The sequence below is a fragment of the Meleagris gallopavo genome, chromosome 6, assembly GCF_905368555.1.
Source record: "Meleagris gallopavo chromosome 6, MGAL_WU_HG_1.1, whole genome shotgun sequence".
Classification (NCBI taxonomy): domain Eukaryota; kingdom Metazoa; phylum Chordata; class Aves; order Galliformes; family Phasianidae; genus Meleagris; species Meleagris gallopavo.
Window position 1 is genome coordinate 37,367,189 of NC_139409.1, and position 18,633 is coordinate 37,385,821.

Consider the following 18,633-nt stretch of genomic DNA (forward strand, 5'->3'; position numbering starts at 1 on the left):
CCACCACACATACAAACATCTATTTCTCCCTGTAAAACACACAGCTTTCATTCACTGTGTTTTTGCTAACCCCACTATGCTGCAAGTAGTATTTAGATTACTAAAACTTGCTTTGGTTCCTTTTTCTCTGCCACTTTTGATTAAACAAAGTATTTTTTTTGACCTTGTTAAGAAAGACTGAATTAGAAATGTCAACATATGTTTACACTTCATTTTTAATATTTGCCCAGTGGTCTCCCCACATAAACTACGCATTTGCAATTACACTTTTGCTGCATGATGTAATTTCACACTTACCTCCTACCAGAATAACTTCTGTTGTGGGAGAGTAAAGTCTCCACTTGATTCTTCCACTATGAAATGTCTGACTGCTTGTCTTAATTGAAATGTTGTCTATTTTTAGACCAACGGATTTGCACTCAAACTTCCAGCTGATGGAAGCAGAGGATGACCCCTCTTTTCGGGCTAGATAAACCTAAATAAAAATAAGACAGTCACATCAAAAATTGAGACAATCAACACACATTTAATTAATCCCTGTAACGAGGTTATTAAATCTTAAGAGTATACTTTCATCCTTTATTAAGCTTTAAAACTGTTCACATTACAGTTTTTTTTATATGATTTCTTTCTAAATCATTAAGTCTATTCAACAGTTAGGTAACTGTATGTGATTCATAGCCCTTCACTAGGAACACTAATCTATTTCAACATGCTCATTAAAGCTCACTATATTAAAAAAAGCAGACTTTTGGCTTTTATATAATATATATATAGGTCCACACACTCAGTTTCATTTTTGTTGCTCAGTACTCTGGATTCTGCAGATGTGGCTCCTTGCCACACAGCACTTTTCCCAGGACTTCACATGACTTGATTAAGGCAAGTCATACATGCCAGTCATAAATACACCCTGTACTAACACTAATCAGGCTGTTAAAAATCTGCATTTGTCCCAGTGCTCTTCTGAACATCACATGGCTGCACAGTCAAGCTCACACATCAACATTCACTGAAGAGTTACAACGAACCCCCAAAAGGGTTGTGAGTTCATAGACTCATAGAATGGCCTGGGTTGAAAAGGACAACAATGATCATCTAGTTTCAACTGCCCTGCTATGTGCAGGGTTGCCAACCACCAGACCAGGCTGCCCAGAGCCACATCCAGCCTGGCCTTGAATGCCTCCAAGGTTGGGGGCATCCACAATTTCCTTGGGCAACTTGTTCCAGCGTGTCACCACTCACTGTGTGAAAAACTTCCTCCTAACATTTAACCTAAACCTCCCGTCTCAGTTTAAAACCATTCCCCCTTGTCACTATCCACCCTTGTAAACAGTCGTACCCCTCCTGTTTATATGCTTCCTTCAAATATTGGAAGGCCACAGTGAGGTCTCCCTGGAGCCTTCTCTTCTCCAAGCTAAACAAGTCCAGTTCCCTCAGCCTTTCCTCATAGGAGAGGTGCTCCAGCCCTCTGATCATCTTAGTGGCCCTCCTCTGGACCCGCTCCAAGAGTTCCATGTCTTTCTTGTCCTGGGGGCCCCAGACCTGGACACAGTATTCAAGATAGGGCCTCACAAGAGCCGGGTAGAGGGGGACAATCATCTCCCTCTCCCTGCTGGCCACCCCTTTTTTAATGCAGCCCAGAACACAGTTGGCCTTCTGGGCTGCAAGCGCACACTGCTGGCTCATGTCCAGCTTCTCATCCATCAGGACCCCCAAGTCCTTCTCTGCAGGGCTACTCTCAAGTGGTTCTTCTCCCAGTTTGTACAAATATCTGGGACTGCCCTGGTTATGTATAGATCTAGTAAAGAAAACGTTAGAAGAAAATTATGCCCTTACTCCATTTTTTATTACTGAAAAGCAAACTATTCCTTAATGTAGACACACATTTGGCCAGAGACCCTTTAGACCAGTAAGATGAGAGAGGGAACAGAACAATAACATCTTAAAGTAGCTGACAGGAATGTTCAGTTGCACCATTGGTAGCTGTAGCTGGAAAAGCTTGCTAGAAAGCGACCCTTTCCTATTCTACAGGCATCAACTCTTCTCTTCCTAGAGTAAGAGCATGTGATTCTTCAGCTCCTCAGTGTCCTGACAAGATGGGAAAGAATCTGGGCAGGGCGTACAATCATCTGGCTGATAAAGTTTTTGTCTTATTGCAACCAATGTTTAGGATGACAACTTCTTCCTTTGGCTGTGTATCAAAGAGACATGATATACATTATAAAGCTATTTCCCAAAGCCAAAAAAATGTGGGTTTATTTTTTTTTGGAGAGAAGTACTGCTTTTCAATAAAGTAGTATCACATGTTTGGCCAGAAGCATAAGAAGGAAACAAGTTTTTAAGATTTGTGCTCTAGAAAGGATTCTAAAATTCTGAAAGGCAAGCTAAATTTATTTGCAGTTTCTTAAATCATCTGGCAATCTTACCTGAAACTTTCCAGTAATATTTATGAGCATCAGCTAAATTGTGTAGACACCAAGAGAGGCTTTGATGCCAAACAGAGGCAAGGATTTTCTACTTTACTGGTATTGTCATACTTTCACAGTAGATTTAACACTGTTAATAAATCCTTACCATTTTCCAATCTGTTTCAACCTTTCTCCAAATAGACTCTGCCTTCCAAACACCTGTTCCCCAGCCGGTTATTTTTTCATTATTATTGGAAATCCGTGTATAACTATCTTCTACAACATTGTAGATAAGGTGGAAAAGTTTGGAAGCCTTCTCTTTTTCAGAGGGAATAAAAATCACTTCTTTTCTCTCCTGAAAAAGGCATAAAGACAAGCACATTAATTTCCCAAAGTATTTCAAGTGAGATGACATTGCTTTTAATCAATGTACCACACTTTCTCTTCTTAGTTTTTATGCCAACTGAAAAAAGCCCCCAAAAAATCACATTGCATTTATGCAAAACAAAGACTTCTGAGCTAGTTTCCTACAACAGACTTGTCACTTTTCTAGATAGGAGCAATAATTCCATTTTTTAAATTTTCACATTATTAATTTTGCAATTAAATAATTAAACAAATGACATCTGCAAATTTAAGGAAAAAAAGAGTAACATGTTAAGAACAGAAAAAATATTGAGTATATTTCTATTTCTTGTACAATCAACAAGTAAATTGTTATCCGGAATATCAAATGTGGAGTCTGTGACTACCATATACAGGTGCTTGTAGATGGTAGTTTACAAATCAATTTCAAAAAAGCTAAGTTACAAACTCCACATCTTCACAGTATTTTTGAAGGTTCTCCACTGTTCTTACAAATTTCCGCAAAATAAAAATGATATCTTCTAAACTGAAATAAACTTAGTTCCTCAAACTTAATGTTAGGAAACATGCTAATTTCACCTAACCACTTTAGGATTGACAGTTGTTCCATATATAAGGTGATGGGGTAAGTCACTCCTTTCCACGCTAGCTCAAACTAAATATGGCTTAGGTTATGGGAGAGTCTCTTATAATAAAAGAATTCAAGATAACTGAAACAGTCAAAGAGATTGACAAGAAAACTGTTCTGGCTTATTATTTGAGAGGTTGTTCCATTCTCACAATCCTGTTTCCGCATATTTTTGTTAATAAAACTAATTAGTCAAAACGTGCTATTAGTCTTTAATCAACAGTACCTAACCACATACTTTTTAAAGTTTTCCCAAAAGCTTCTACCTGCCCTGCAACTTCCTAGTTCATTGCATCATAGCTAATCAAAATGGAATAAATATTTATTTTATTTATTTAATTTATTTTAAGTGCAAAACATAATACTTTAGCATGATTCAGTTATTCCCAAGCATTTTTTGAATCAATGGACTGCCACCAACCCTCAACCTTCTATTGTACCACTACTGAATTCAACCAAACTTGCCCCTAATGTTTTTCCAAGTTTCACTGTTTGAACATAATCTTTAGTTCACCTACCACTGACTCACGAAGCGCTATTCCTCTGCAGATCACAATCACAGAACTTCTAATTAGCTACCTTTAGGACGGTCACCAGTGGAAAAATTAAATACCTCTGAACCAGTTTCACCTCTGGCTATTCTCCAAGCCATTGAACCTGATGTCCTTCCACCAAATTCTCCGGGTTTAGGTGTTTTAGGAGAAATGAACTCAGCAAGTTCCACAATTGTTCTTTCCAAGAGCTCTTTTTTTCTGCTTTCTGACAAAGATTGTTGTTTCTGAAAATACATATAAGAAAGAAATAAAAAGTTCAGAAAAAAGCTTGTAATATTTAATACAGCCCTAGAGTGACACCAGCAGGAAAAAAAGAATTTGAAAACGCAGGCCAACACTTGAAATTCAGACTGATTGTTTGAAACATTCATCTCAATCCACATGTGCCAGTTAAAACCAGTTCATAAACCAGTTATAACTGTATGGTTATTTGACAACAGTGTTTAGTACTTTTTCTGTAAACTTCCGTGCCCTAACTATGTGGATTTATTTTAGAATAAGGCTTGTGCTCTGTGTTTATATTTGCTTGGATGATGAAATACTTAACATATTTTAGAGTTATTCATAGCTATTCTGTACCTTAGAGAGAAAACAAGCATAATTATTGAGTCAAACTTTTCTTCCCTAAGGTGGAGTGATTTTGGCTGGCAGCAGTCTTGCTTTTGTAATTAAATCCAAACAAAAGATTCAGCTGGTCTGTGAAAGAATTAATTCACAGTGACTGATTCCATCATAAACAACTAACACATTCCTATCTTTGCAGATATCAGAAAGCTGATTTAAAAAAAAAAAAAAAAATTATTCTTCCAGGTAAATTAAGCAAAACTTAGAGGAAAAGAAAGAATTTTATAACAGTCTTTAACCACATCGATAACACTAGGGGTGTCTTCCTCATACACACACAAAAAAATCATTAAGAGGCTAGGCTTCAGCTGCCACAGCTTTCATGTCAAATATACAGAGGTGACAGGTGAAGCAATTTTCCTTAACTGTGGGTACACCTACACAGGAATGGAAGGTTAAGTTCAAGACCAAGCACATTACACATGTATTTTCCACTGCAGCGATCATACAAGGCATGCACACTGTGCTCATTAAGAGCTGAAACTTCTGGTCTACAACTATTCCAGTCATCCCAAAAAGCAGTCCTGAACCTTGAAATTTTTGCTATTAGGGATCAGAAAAAAATTGATAGGCCCTTGTTCCAGAAAACAATGTAGAATTGGTTGAAGGAATGAAAAGCAGATATAGAGAAATTATGAAAAACAGTGCCAGTTGCAGAGATTCCAGCTGCCAATCAGCAATTCTAACATAACTAATGAATGATGAGCAGTGACTCCAGCACTCGTTTGTGAAATACTACGTCTTCCTGAACCTGTCACTAGCCTAGGTATCTGGCTATCCATGTGAAGTACTACAGAGCTCACTCCAGCTCAAGAGGCAGTCTGATATTGCTTACCCTAAGTTATAAATTCCACTCTACTATTTTCCTTCAGCCACTTTGAGGGAAGCCCAGTGTCAGGGGTTGCCACCACTGATACTGGTGATACCACAGTAAGAATTGGCTGCTGCTGTTTTACAGCTGTCCTAACAGTTTCTGGAAACTGTTGACAAAGAACACTGCCTTTACATAAGCAGGGTGTTTCCAAAGGCAAGCCACATATGACACAGAATTTCAGGAGTCTCTAAAAAGCAAAGAGTACAAGTATGCTAATTGTTGTCACCACTCCTTCCTCACCGTCACCTCCCAGCAGGCTTTTGCACATAGCTGCTAACAGCACTAAGATATGCATAATGCTCAGACTCAGCAGAAATGAACACTGCATATAACTGGGAAAATCTGTAACAAGTTTCTTATAAATGACAGTGTTGGCAGTACGTTTGTATACTGAAATGGATTCCAAGAACTCCATTATTCATTATCATGGCTCAAGCTTCCTGCTTTTGTTTCTTTTATCCTGAAAAGCTACTGAGGAAAAGAAAGCAAGTGGGAGGCACAGTGTGAGTATCATTTAGCTTGGAGAAAGGGAGGGCAATTTATTCATCAAAATAAGAGATCATTAAAAATGATTGACAAAGGTGTTCCATTAGACCAATGAGAAAGCTCTAACAATACCAGACAGCAGTAGGGAAAGCATGCAGTATAGCAAAAAAGGTCTGAGATCTTCGATGTGTGGAAATAGATAGGAAAAAGTCCAGGGTTTTTTGGGAAGCCTATCTATATTTCTTCCTTGTACTCAATTTTTAATGAAAATTTCATCTGAAACACAACAGGAACACCTGCTATTTCTCGTTCAAAAAATGCTCACATCAGCTTATGAACTGCATCCATAAAAACATGGATAGAATGATCAGACCAAAAGACCAACACACATAGCAGTATCTGCTGGAGATGCCAACACACATCTTTTACTGGAGTGTTCTAGACTTCTGAAAGTGAAACAGAGTGCGATCTTAAGATAGACATCAACAAGATAAGGAGGAGGCCAGGAAAAAGCCCATGAGACATTCATACAGAATTTCCTCATTCCAACAATACTGCATTATTTTTTATTTTATTTTTTCTCCTTAAAACTTCTACATCAGTAACAGCCTCTAACACTTGGAATGGCACCCTGCTTCCAAGGTTCTCCTCAACTGCTGGAGAAGAGGCAGTTGACTGATCGATGTAACCAGATTATCCGAAGAAAGGCCCCCACAGATCTGTTTTGTAGCTATGAGGGTTTCATGATCAGAGCACTCCACCAAATTCCTGCAACCCTTTGAAGTGAATCCATTCTTCAATCTGAATTTCTGATCCTTTACTTCCCTAAATTTTGTTAATCCATGGTCACTGTTCTCAGTACTTCACTCTGCAGGAGACTGATTTTTCATTACTGATAAACGTTTTGAAGCTGGGCTTTGAAATCATCTCTTAACTCTTCACACTTTTAACAAAATTTGACTATAACCTCAAGCCAGCAGGCCTCTAAAAAAGGGGTGTTTATTGAGCCATCAGCTTTACTTTATCATAGGAACTAACATTTTGATGCAAAAGAATTAGCCCAGGAAGGAAGTGAGGGACACAAATGAAACAGTTGATGACATTTTATTTTCCATAAAGCAAGAACATTCCTAACAGGTTACTAAACGTTTCTTCGTTCAAGAATGTCATGTTCTGAAAATACACATTTCACTTGCAGTGGTCTGTTCAAGCTACATACCTTTTTATTGATTGTGTTAATTGTTTCACGCAGTTTAGCTTCACTAAGTGCTGTCCTTCTAGTGAGTACTTCTTGATGTTTACAGCTGTATCTCCATGTGACATCAACAATCTCAAACACAAGACAAAGAAAACAGAGCCATCAAAACTCCCATACATCTTGATATAAAGAAGTTACCTATTTGAAGTACTTTTTTTAGATCTAATAATTCTGGAAATCACATTAAGATGGAATACTTCACACACTTTCCCCAGGGCAATGTGTTGGTTTTTTTGTGGGGGGAGGGAACAGGACTGGTTTGGTATGGGTATTTTTTGTTTCTTTAAATCACCATTCCTACCTCATCTTTGGAGAATGCAATTACGTAGGAAAGCTTCTTTCCCCAACCAATTTCGTAAAGGAGAGGCTTATCACAGACATTTTCACAGGGATCACAGTGAAGCCATCTTTTCTGAGATGCAGAATATACTTCAGTCCATACATGATCTATATAGCATAGGCCAAAAGTAGGCAATGAATTACAGGAATAGATCCTCTCTAATGGCCCAGAATAATGAAACTTTTCCTTACTTATGAAATAAAATGAACAGGTAAGAGAATATATTTCTGTTAATCTATATTCAGACAAGTTAGCAGAGCATTTTCTACCTTAGGATCATGTTCCCTTTGATTCAACAAAAACACTCTGAAGTCAGACATCTCTCTTTAGTTACACAACTGTATTTCACTCAGACAAGAGGGGAAACAATTTATATTCCTTTGTTAGCTAAACTAACATTACTAACTTTACATGCTGCCTGATGGACTAACACAAAGTTAGAACCATAACATTTTGTCTCATTTTGCATGTACTTGTACTGAAATAATATGTTCTCTTACCTGTCCAATCCCTGACATATCTAGCTTCAAACCCCATAGCTCTGCAACACAGTGTAAAACAGTTAGCCCATTCGCCACAGCGTCCACATCTGGTTTCCAGAAGTTTCTCTGGATTATTATACCTAGTGGAGAAAAAACAAAAGAAAAAAGCAGAATAATGGAAAACATATTTCATCTTTCAAAATATTTACATCATGATTGCCCTTGCAATGATTTGAACAGATTTTAGTGCCATTCAGTTCACAGAAGATAGTGGAAACGATGGCTGCATTGCATAGAACAAGTATGAGCAGAATGCTGTTTTCACTTTGACTCTGCTGAGTCTATCACCTGTTCATAACAATACTTTTGTTATCAGAATCATAAAATATCTGAATTTAATCTGATTTTTTAGTTTTCTAAATTAACTCAAGACTTCAGCTTAAAATATGACTCTTGCATGGTGGTCCTTTTGATTGCTTGCAAAAGTATCTAAAAAATAAGATATTTGCTCTTCTGCTACAAAGTCAGCAGAAGATCTGCTTTATCTTATCTGGGAGATGACAAAAGAAATGAAACAGCATTTCTTGAAATACTAAAAAAAAAAGTAATAGTATGCCAATATTAACATACTTTATATAGAAACTGAACTTTATCAAAATAACAGTAAAAAAAAAAAGTCAGGCATACATTCAGAACAGAGCCATGTAAATGAAAGCAATATATTTCTCTTAAAAAATTCTAAGAGAGATGTCACTGTTTCATCAACCATCTGATCATGTTACTTATAAAAACTTCTCTAACGTTTGATCCAACAACTTACCACTTGTTCATAAAATGCATAAGTGCAAGGCTGTTTCACAAAAGAAATGAAAAAAAAAAGCAAAACAGATCTTTGTATGCTCACCTTGGGAATCTATTACAGAACTGACACTGGCTGCAGTAATGATTTTCCACTCTATCAGCATTCCACCTTAGATCATCATCAGTTGGTGAGAGGTAGTCTCTTTTAATTTCAGTCTGGCCACCACACCTGCTGCAAGGCAGATTATCTACCCAACGAAAGAAGTCATTCTTAAACCAGTTCAAGAGCTCCAACAACAAGAAGTCCTCTTCATTCACATGTTCACCTGTAGAATTTACACAAGGTGAGATCAACAAAAGTTTAGCTGAATTTTATAGTACCTACCTAGATCACCATTTCTTGGACCTTTATTACATTTTAGAAGTCTCATAAAAAAAAAGATTCATATGTTGCTTAAACACTCCAGAGAGAAAATCTACGTGAAGATTGAATAATGGCAAACTATATTTCAGGAACAAAAATCTGCACTCTCAGACACTACAGCTAGAGTGAGAATTAGGAAATTCTCAGAAGAACAAGTTAGGCATACAGCGAAGCCAAGTGAACTTCCTCGTGCCTCTCATGTTCCTCAAGAGCTATGGAAGAGATACTATACTAACTCTTCTTCTGCTCCTAAGTATTCTCTTTCTGTTCTTTGCTATTAAACTAGGAATAACAATTGCTTTTGATCTCCAATAATCAGATACCAACAGCAGTATAGCCAGCCAGATGTAATATAAGCTGTCTGCAGAAAGTCAAGTACTACAGAACATGCATGCATGTTAGGTAAGTAAAGATAAGCTTGTTTATAACCTCATCAAGAAACAGTTTTGTCAGCTTACTCAAAATGTCACTGAACATTTCTATTTTTCTAGTCTGATTCTACCACATCAGACTCTTCTAATTCTTTGTCCTGCGCTCACAACAGGTGTCTTCTCACATACTGTTGCGATTTTGCCATTTGGAAATAATCCCACTCTACCTGAAGTTATAAAATCCAGCCTTCTAAAAGAAGAGATCCATTTTTTAAACTCTTATATAGTCTTTAAATGTATATCCTGTTCTAATGTCCAAAGTACATCCTCTTCCTCCTCAGAATCATAAACATTAAAGCAAGTCTTCCTATTAACTCCACCATCTAGGTGACCACACTGCAATCATAGCTACTAATATGTGGTTACTTTCTGTACTACAGTTTGCTTATAGACACAGTGCTGACAGATTGCATTCATGAAGACAAAAACTATTTAAGAAAAACACTGTTTAAAGGAAATTGTACCAAATTTGTGCACACTTCTTTGTCAGGATAGTGAAGGAGGAAATAGATGAGATGTATATTTTATCTAAATTCAATTCATATCTTCTTCTGAAGAACACTGCCTGCTACAGAGCATTATGGACTCCTAACTGTATTAAACACATATTGCCAAGAGAAGATCATCTGTTAATCAAAACCAAAAAACCAGAGACTTCAGACTGACTTTAATTAAGTAACAATGACAATTTTACTGCATTACTGTTTTCAAAATGTAGGCTTATGTGCTCAAACTTCCTTCTAAGAGCAGAAGATTTTGAGCACAGGCTACATGCTCTTTTCATTGACTGCAACATGTAAGCCAGAATCTGCCTATGAAAATATAACCATTGCTACATACTGTATCAATATTCTTCTGCTTGTATATAGGTCCTTCGTGAAAACACTGCATTGAAACAATGACAAATAAGATGTACTTGAACAGAAAACAACTGTCTGTGACAGCCAGCTATTTTCAACTGCACAATCAATCCTTCTAATGGAAAGAGGTAAAGCGAAATAGTCAGAAGTTTGTACCTCTGCTCAAACGACAATAACAGAATCACAGAGCCACAGAATGGCCAGGGTTGGAAGGGACCTGATCATGAATCTCCAACCCCCCTGCCATATGCAGGGCCATCAATCTCCCCTTTTAATACTAGACCAGGCTGCCCAGGGCCCCATCCAATCTGGCCTTGAACACCTCCAGGGATGGGGCACCCACAACCTCTCTGGGCAGCCTGTTCCAGTACCTCACCACTCTCTCTGTAAAGAACTTCCCCCTGACATCCAACCTAAATCTCTCCTCCCTCAACTTAAAACCATTTCCCCTTGTCCTGCAGTTATCAACCCTTTCAAAGAGTTGACTCCTCTCCTCTTTGTAGGCTCCCTTTAGGTATTGAAATGCTGCAATGAGGTCACCCTGCAGCTTTCTTTTCTCCAGGCTGAACAAGCCCAGCTCCCTCAGCCTTTCCTCATAGGGGAGGTGCTCCAGTCCCGTCTTCATGGCCCTCCTCTGGACCCCCTCCAACAGCTCCGTCTTTTTTGTACTGGGAGCTCCACACTTGGACGCAGTATTCTAGATGGGGCCTCACAAGGGCAGAGTAGAGGGAGACAGTCACCTCCCTGTCCCTGCTGGCCACCCCTCTTTTGATGGAGCCCAAACCTTACTAACAGTCTTTAAGGACAAAATCCTAAGATATCTGCTTAAAGAAGTCCTAAAAGCAAATGCCACCTAGCACCAAGTAGTCATTCCTGCAGGTAACAGCCTTAACCCAGCAATACACATAAACTGAAGAAGCTGACAGTGAAAGTTAGCCATAAATCTCATATGCAGTACACTTCCAAAGGAGATAGTCTCTAAAGCTCTTAAAAATGGCTTCAAGTCGTTATAACTCCAGAACATTGGAGTTCCATTCCTTTCCCCTATGTTTTTATCTAAATGAAGTTCTGGAAATCATTTTGAATAGATCAGCTTGATGTCTAGGGAAGTAGCATCTGAAAATACTACCCTCCTTTCTTCCTTGCTTTCAAAATAGCATATACAACAGAATTGAAACAGGGCCTCATATAAACATTTGTCTTTTTTTAAATAAGTAATAAATAAAAATTATTTAAATAAGTTTCTTCATCACTGTATTTTATTACAGTGCTGACTGAAAACGCTTTTTAATTACCTATGTAGTTTACTACTTCCCAGAATACCTTACAAACAAAAAAAAAAAAGAAAATACCAAGAAAGGTTCACTTATGCCAAAGTTATTACAGATTAGTGTGGCTGTATCAGATAAAGTCATCCAGAAAAATGATGAGAAGAGCTTATCTTTGGTTTGCGATCCCATTTGGTTTGCATTCCCATCAAGCTAGAATTTCTCTAAAGTCCTCTATCAAAGATTCACAGTGAAAAAGATTTTTTCAATCAAAACATGGTGTTGAAAGCCCATTAAAAACATATATAATCTTGTACAAATAAAATTTCACTGTATTAATGAAACAAATCTAAACTTTACTTAAAATGGCTTATTTTCAATGGGCAAACACTTGCACCTTCAAAAGAAATTGAAATTTATTTTCTTCATAAATGCTAGCTACTGATGCTACAAATATTTATGCTCATGCATCACTTTTGGTCAAAGATAATGGCATTTGAACAATATTCATTTTAGCATTTGCAAGAATGGCGTTTCTTCTCATATTAGATCTCACCAGTAATATGATTTTAAACAGAGAAACAGTATTTTGGAATTCTTCTGAATTTGGAATTGTAGTACTGACAGAAAAGCAGAACTCTGACATTTCAAAGTGATGACTATAAATAAAAATAGCTCACTTCCCTCTTGTAGTTATTTCACTCTAGATGCTCATTCGATTTGTCAGTCAGCTTGCTGCCGATTCAGAAATTAAAACTTCAAAATTTCCACATGAAAGTAGTAACGGATGGATGAATAAAAACAATCAGAAAAATAAAAATCAGTAGTAAATTAAATAGTAAAAAATATGAAAAGAATAGAACACTTGAAAAATTAGTAATGAGTTAGAGGGCAACTCTAACATAGAAACAGCATTTGGAATCTGCATATATATGACCTAATACCCACACCTAAAGAATGGCAGATGTTTGAAAGAATATTTCTGCTTCCATACACATTGCAACATTACCTTTGTCCAGTCTTGCAGCTTGTGCTAGCTTTTTCTGAGCCTTCTCTTTCAATTGCTGAAGGGGAATCAAAGCTAGTGCTTTCCGCTGAAGAGAAGTATTCTCATACGCTAATATAAGATGCTCACATTTGCTTTGAAGTGTTGTCAACATATCTGCAGCCTGCAAAAGGATTTTCAGTTACAAAATGGCCTATAAACCTCCATCTTTAACCAGAAGAACCAAGCTCCTCCATCTAGCTCAAATCAGTCGCAGTCATATACTCACAGCTGCATTATTTTTATCCTTAATATTTTTATCCTTAGAGTCAGGACTAAGAAGAATTTTTAAAAGACAACTCTGACGACAAGCTTTTGAACTTTCTTAAACCCACCCTTCCCCCAACTCCCCACTTTGCAGGTCTTATATTTAAAGTATAAAAATCACAGAACCACAGAGTTACAGGTGTTAGAAGGGACCTCAAGAGATCACTGACTCCAACTACCTGCTAAAGCAGGTTGCCTACAACAGATCACACAGGCAGGGGTCCAGATGGGTCTTGAGCATCTCCATAGAAGGAGACTCCACCACCTCTCTGGGCAGCCTGCTCCAGAGCTGTCACCCTTACTGTAAACAAGTTACTCCAACGGTTTGTATGGAACTTCCTATGTTCAAGTTTAGGCTACTGCTTCTTGTCCTATCACTGTACATCACTGAGAAGAGCCTGGCCTTATCCATTTGCATCCAACCTCCCTGTAGATATTTATAAACATTAATCAGATCCCCACGCCCCCTCCTCCCATCTTTTTTCTTTTCCCCAGGCTGAACTGACTCAAGTTACTCAGCCTTTCCCATTCTCTATCAATAGATCGTGCTTCAGTCTTTAGTCTTATTAATTTTATTAACTAGCTTCTCGGCTTCATCAAAAATTCCATTATTTCTTGAAATGCAATACAATATAGCAAGACTCCCATGAATCACAGGTGCAAGACATAAGAAATAAAAATGTTTTCACTAAAAAGACCATCCTAAACCTCTCTGATATCAGACAACATTGCGTACAATACAACAGCTCACTGAAAAAACAAAACCCCTCTTCCTGTGTACACAAAATGGCAAGGCCAGAAGGTATCTTGCAGACATCCAATTAACACAATATATAGACCAAAATTCAACAGGTTCAGATTGATTATAAGTCCTTGAAAAAAAAAATAAATCAGCAGAGATACAGATTTCTAATGGAGTACAACCATTGTAATACTTGTCTCTAAACTGTACTAAGTTTTGGTCCCACTACTCACGCTGAATCATAAGAAACCTAGAAAAATGCACTGACTACAGCAAGCCTCCAGAAGTTTCATAACCACTTCCAACTACCATTACAGAAGTGAATAACTCAGTAAAACACAATAAGCAGAAGTGAAATACCAAAAGTAAAGTACATCCTATCATTCTATCTGCTTACTTGAACCCATGTGGCATCATTTCCCTGACTCAAATCTTTGGATAGGTAAGAAATAGCACATCACAGTTCAGCATCCAACAACATACAAATAATTTCATTTAAAATAGACCAATTCTGCTGAAGGATGCGTAAGAAGAAAGGTTTTGGAAGAATTCATCTTGCACCAACTTATTTAAGACAAGGGTTCTAAGGGAGAAAGCTTCAGAGTTAAGCCAAAGCACCCTTCAACATTCTATCAAACAGTATAACTGCTTCATTTTCCAAAGTAATATGAAGTCTTAAGAGTCTTCTCCTGCCAGGCCAAGGTAACATCAGCTGAAAGGAGGACTCTGCTTCTTTATCACCAGAGAACTTCATCTCAGCTTAACTAAAAATAAAATTTCTTTGCCTTGCTAAATTACCGCCTCACCCCTACAGTCTACAAATACAGGTCACAATGTGTGAATTGAGATGTCAGCAATGATAAATGTATGTTGTAGTTTAACTCAGCAGGTGGCTGAGAATCACACAGCCCTCCCTTCCCAGTAGGATGGGGGTGGGAATTGAAAGGAAGAAAAAAAACCAAAGCACAACTTGTGGGTTGAGATAAAACCATTCACTAAGATAGAGAAAAAGAAAAGGATAATAATTATGACAAATGTATATATTTATGCATATATAACAACTGATGCATAAGTAATTGTTCACCACCAACTGATGCCCAGCTAGCCCCCGAGTTGTGGAGGAGAGCGAGATGAACCCTCACCCCCTTCAAAACTCTCCTTCTTCATTATGTCACATGGCATGGAACATCCCTTTGGCTGGTTTAAGCCTGATTCTGTACCTTCCCAGGCCATTGTTACTATGAGCTGAGAAACTGGAATGGCCTTGGCTCTGTACAACACTGCTTAGCAGGAACTATAAACGTCAATGTTGATAGTACATCATTTTTCTCCTAGAACCAAAACAGAGCATCATATCAGACACTCCAAAGGAAATAGTGCCGGTTAAAATGGAGACAACGTACATGTCAGTTCTTTTGTTGGCTCTCAGACAAATACCACAGTTTTAACCTCCGCTTCCTTGCTCCCCCATATTGCACTTTCCAATACTTTTCATGATGATCTGATCAATAAAACACATCTATAGACACCTTCAACAAAATCTCTTGCTAATGTTCTACTTATGGCATGCTTCATGTTGAAGATCTAAAAAACCAACCAACCACTAGTCTAACCTCCTTCTCAAAGCAAGGCTAGCTATGAGGTCAGACCAACTTGCTCAAGGCTTTATCCAGTCAGGTCACAAAAATTCACACGTTTGGAGATTACACAACCTGAGCAATCTGTTCCAACAGTTGATTCCTTCATCTTTATATCCAGAATAGTGCTTCTCTAAAGTATTCAGGTAGTAATTACCATTTTGAGAGATTGCAGAAGTGATGTTTCTGGCTGCTGATGTTCAGGGGCAGGAACAGAGCCAACAGGTCTCGAAGGCTGATGTGCAATTGTCTGAGCGCTGGCTACAGTTTCAGAGGATCCTGACCTGTGGACTTGATTCGACTCATTCAGCCTGCTACTCCTCTCTATAGCAATTAGATCTCTGATTTTACGTAGTTGCTCAATCGATGCCTCCTTTGGGAAAACCATGTGAGTTTCTCCCTGAAATTTGGGCAAATTAATACAGCAGTTAATACAGGTTTAAGCCAGCAATAGATACAGGCCAGTGACTAACAGCTATATCATTTACTAGAAGTTAGCCTACTAAGACTTCACAAGACTTCACCTTCAGATTGGGTTCCTTACAGTAGAAACTTATATATTTTTCAAAGCAGAAACTATAAAATCAACTACCTATGGTCAGCCTAGAGGAAAAGCAGTCACAATAACACTTTGTTACAATAACTTTTGTAAGCAACTTATTTTGCAAATTAACGCATGGACAACAAAAGCAGTTTGGCAGAGCAAGCAGCAGCAACAGAAACAAAAAAGAAAACAAAACACTCATTTCTCACAGCACATCAGTAAAGTACCACACATCATAAGAGGATAGCCAGCATTTGGAGAAGAAGCCCTGTAATTATCTTCTATACTCATATTTAAGTTTTCAGATGGGAAATGTTCTTCTTATTTAGACCGGTACCCAGCTGGAGTGGCGGGTTCCTATCTTTGATTGCAACATGATTACTGCTGACTGCAACATGATTACTGCTGACCACAATAAAAAAAAACAACAGTAATTAGGATGGAATCAGTAGCAGTACACTTAATGTGTGTACTAATATGTTACTAAAAACATGAATATCCTGAAAATTCCTAGTTTAAAAGTTTCAGTTTCAAAGGCTACACAACTTCTGTTTATTAAACCAAGTAATGTTTTTACCCACACTGTTACCTAAAACTAAATGGATTGTACCAATCCAGAAGTCGTCTTTTTTTTTTTTTTTTTTTTTTTTAAAATTAAGTTAGCTCACCAGGCAGACAAAATAAGGAACAATTGTAGCTACTATAGTTGGAGAAAAGTTTGTGAACTCCAGCCTCAGCTGGCACTAAAACCAGAAGACTGAGCCAATATACTCTTAAAGATCTGACAGAAGAGGAAGTAGCGTTTTCCAATAGGCCCGAAAATGACTAAGCTATTATTGCTTGAGTGCTTCACTCCCTGCTTGACTACCTCTTGGCTAAAACACATTGTTTCAAAGTAATCTCCTATGCATCAGTCTGCAAATAAACCTACAGACCATTTCTTCCTGTGAAGTCACCATTTCTTTCCACATGCATTTATTTAGTTCCTAAAATTAGGATAAATAATGGATTTCACCAGAACAGAAGAAAGAAGTATCTCATGACAACCGGACCTACATAACAATATATGTACCCACACACAATCGCAGCATGAAACGGACAAAATAAAGCAAAGCTAGAGCAAGATCTTTGCACCATTAAGCAAAAGTTGATTCTTTCACCCCAGCACTGTTGTAAATACAAAGGTTGATTCTAGCTCAATAAGCTTGGAAGTTATATTAAGACAGAGACCTTTTCAGCATGCAAAGCAATCTTTGAAATACATGTTTATGACTGCAACAGAATCAATATTCACTTGAGACAATGTTAAGAAGCAGTTTCATAATTATTTAACTACATATGTCCCACCATCTCACTACTTCAATTATCTGCTGTCCTTTTCACAGCTGTCACAACAACACTAGTACTTGTGCAGCTGCATTGTGAACTGGCTAAAAACCAATCCTCCCAAAATAATGAAACAGTTTTCAACAAGATCAGCTATCTTATATAACTTACTACATTATCACATAAGCCATACTGGTGGTAGGAACAAGCAGCAGAAAACAAGATGATTTTTTTTTTTTTTTTTTACGATATGGAAACTAAAGCCTGAGGATACAGTTTGTTATTCATCTGATAGCAGGCTGTTAATAAACCTGGGGGCTTTCACTTCAGTCCCCACCATTCTCACTGTGCCAGCATGGATATACTGATTGCCAGTACAACAGCTAGTAGGATATTCTGCCACTGAGGCAGAAAATCAACTTTATTAAAGATTATCTTAGCTCTGACTCCATCAGGATTTCTGGAGCAGCCTCACCTAAGTTCTCTGTTGACTAACCACTGACATTTGCAAAGAAGGGTGGATAATAAACAAACAAAACAAACCCTGGCATAACATCTACTGTGTTGAGAAAGAAGAAAAAAAAAAAATTTAAATCTTAGTTTGTAAAGTGATGAAGGCTCCAGAAATGATTATACTCACCTCTTGAAATCCCATTTCAAACAAACACTCAACTGCTCCCCTGACAGGTAACAGCCTCGTGGAAAACGCTGGATTTCCATTCCGAATTGATCTGTACTTTTCTTCATAAGGATTTCTGAAGAAATCGAAAGTTTTAATTAAGTTTGCAAATTAAAGAAAACACTGAGAAGCAGAGTACCTACACTACGCGGCGTCGGCCGTTTGCAAGACGCTTTTTCAAGTGTTTGCTTTCATCCATGCCACACAGGCGACATACGACACCCATCCAGAATTTGGACATCGGTCACGGCCGCGGCAGGGTGACTATGAAGGGGCGGGGGGGGGAGCGGACGGGACGCCGCTCACCGCAAGATGTTGTCCGCGTAGGTGAGGAGCAGCCGAGAGGCCTCCAGGAAGGTGTCCCGCGCGTTCTTGCACAGCTCTCTGACGGCGGGGGAGCTCGACGGTGGGGAGAGACCCGCAGATCCCGCCATCGTGCCGACTCCCAGCGGGCTGCGCCTCCAGCCCCGCGCTGCGCCAGGCGAGCGCCGCAGTGCGCCTGCGCGGTCACGGCGCCGAAGTCGCGGCCCCGTGGGTGGGGAGCACCCGTGGCGGCCGCGCAGCCCATCGCCGAATCACCGATTCG

At 38.4% G+C, this 18,633-nt stretch overlaps 1 protein-coding gene across 1 annotated transcript in view; it reads right to left on the minus strand.

Annotated features, from left to right (window-relative positions):
- The window catches only part of NGLY1 (N-glycanase 1), a 19,901-nt gene extending 1,331 nt beyond the window's left edge, over window positions 1–18,570 (minus strand). The window contains exons 1-11 of the mRNA XM_085226366.1: window positions 18,354–18,570; window positions 18,009–18,123; window positions 15,656–15,898; window positions 12,817–12,976; window positions 8,928–9,150; window positions 8,042–8,163; window positions 7,503–7,648; window positions 7,163–7,273; window positions 4,019–4,183; window positions 2,578–2,766; window positions 298–475 (exon numbers count right to left, since the gene is read on the minus strand). Coding sequence (XP_085082492.1) covers window positions 298–475; window positions 2,578–2,766; window positions 4,019–4,183; window positions 7,163–7,273; window positions 7,503–7,648; window positions 8,042–8,163; window positions 8,928–9,150; window positions 12,817–12,976; window positions 15,656–15,898; window positions 18,009–18,123; window positions 18,354–18,481 — 1,780 coding nt within the window. The 5' untranslated portion in view covers window positions 18,482–18,570. The remainder of the gene's footprint in view (window positions 1–297; window positions 476–2,577; window positions 2,767–4,018; window positions 4,184–7,162; window positions 7,274–7,502; window positions 7,649–8,041; window positions 8,164–8,927; window positions 9,151–12,816; window positions 12,977–15,655; window positions 15,899–18,008; window positions 18,124–18,353) is intronic.
- Window positions 18,571–18,633: the final 63 nt, after the last annotated feature.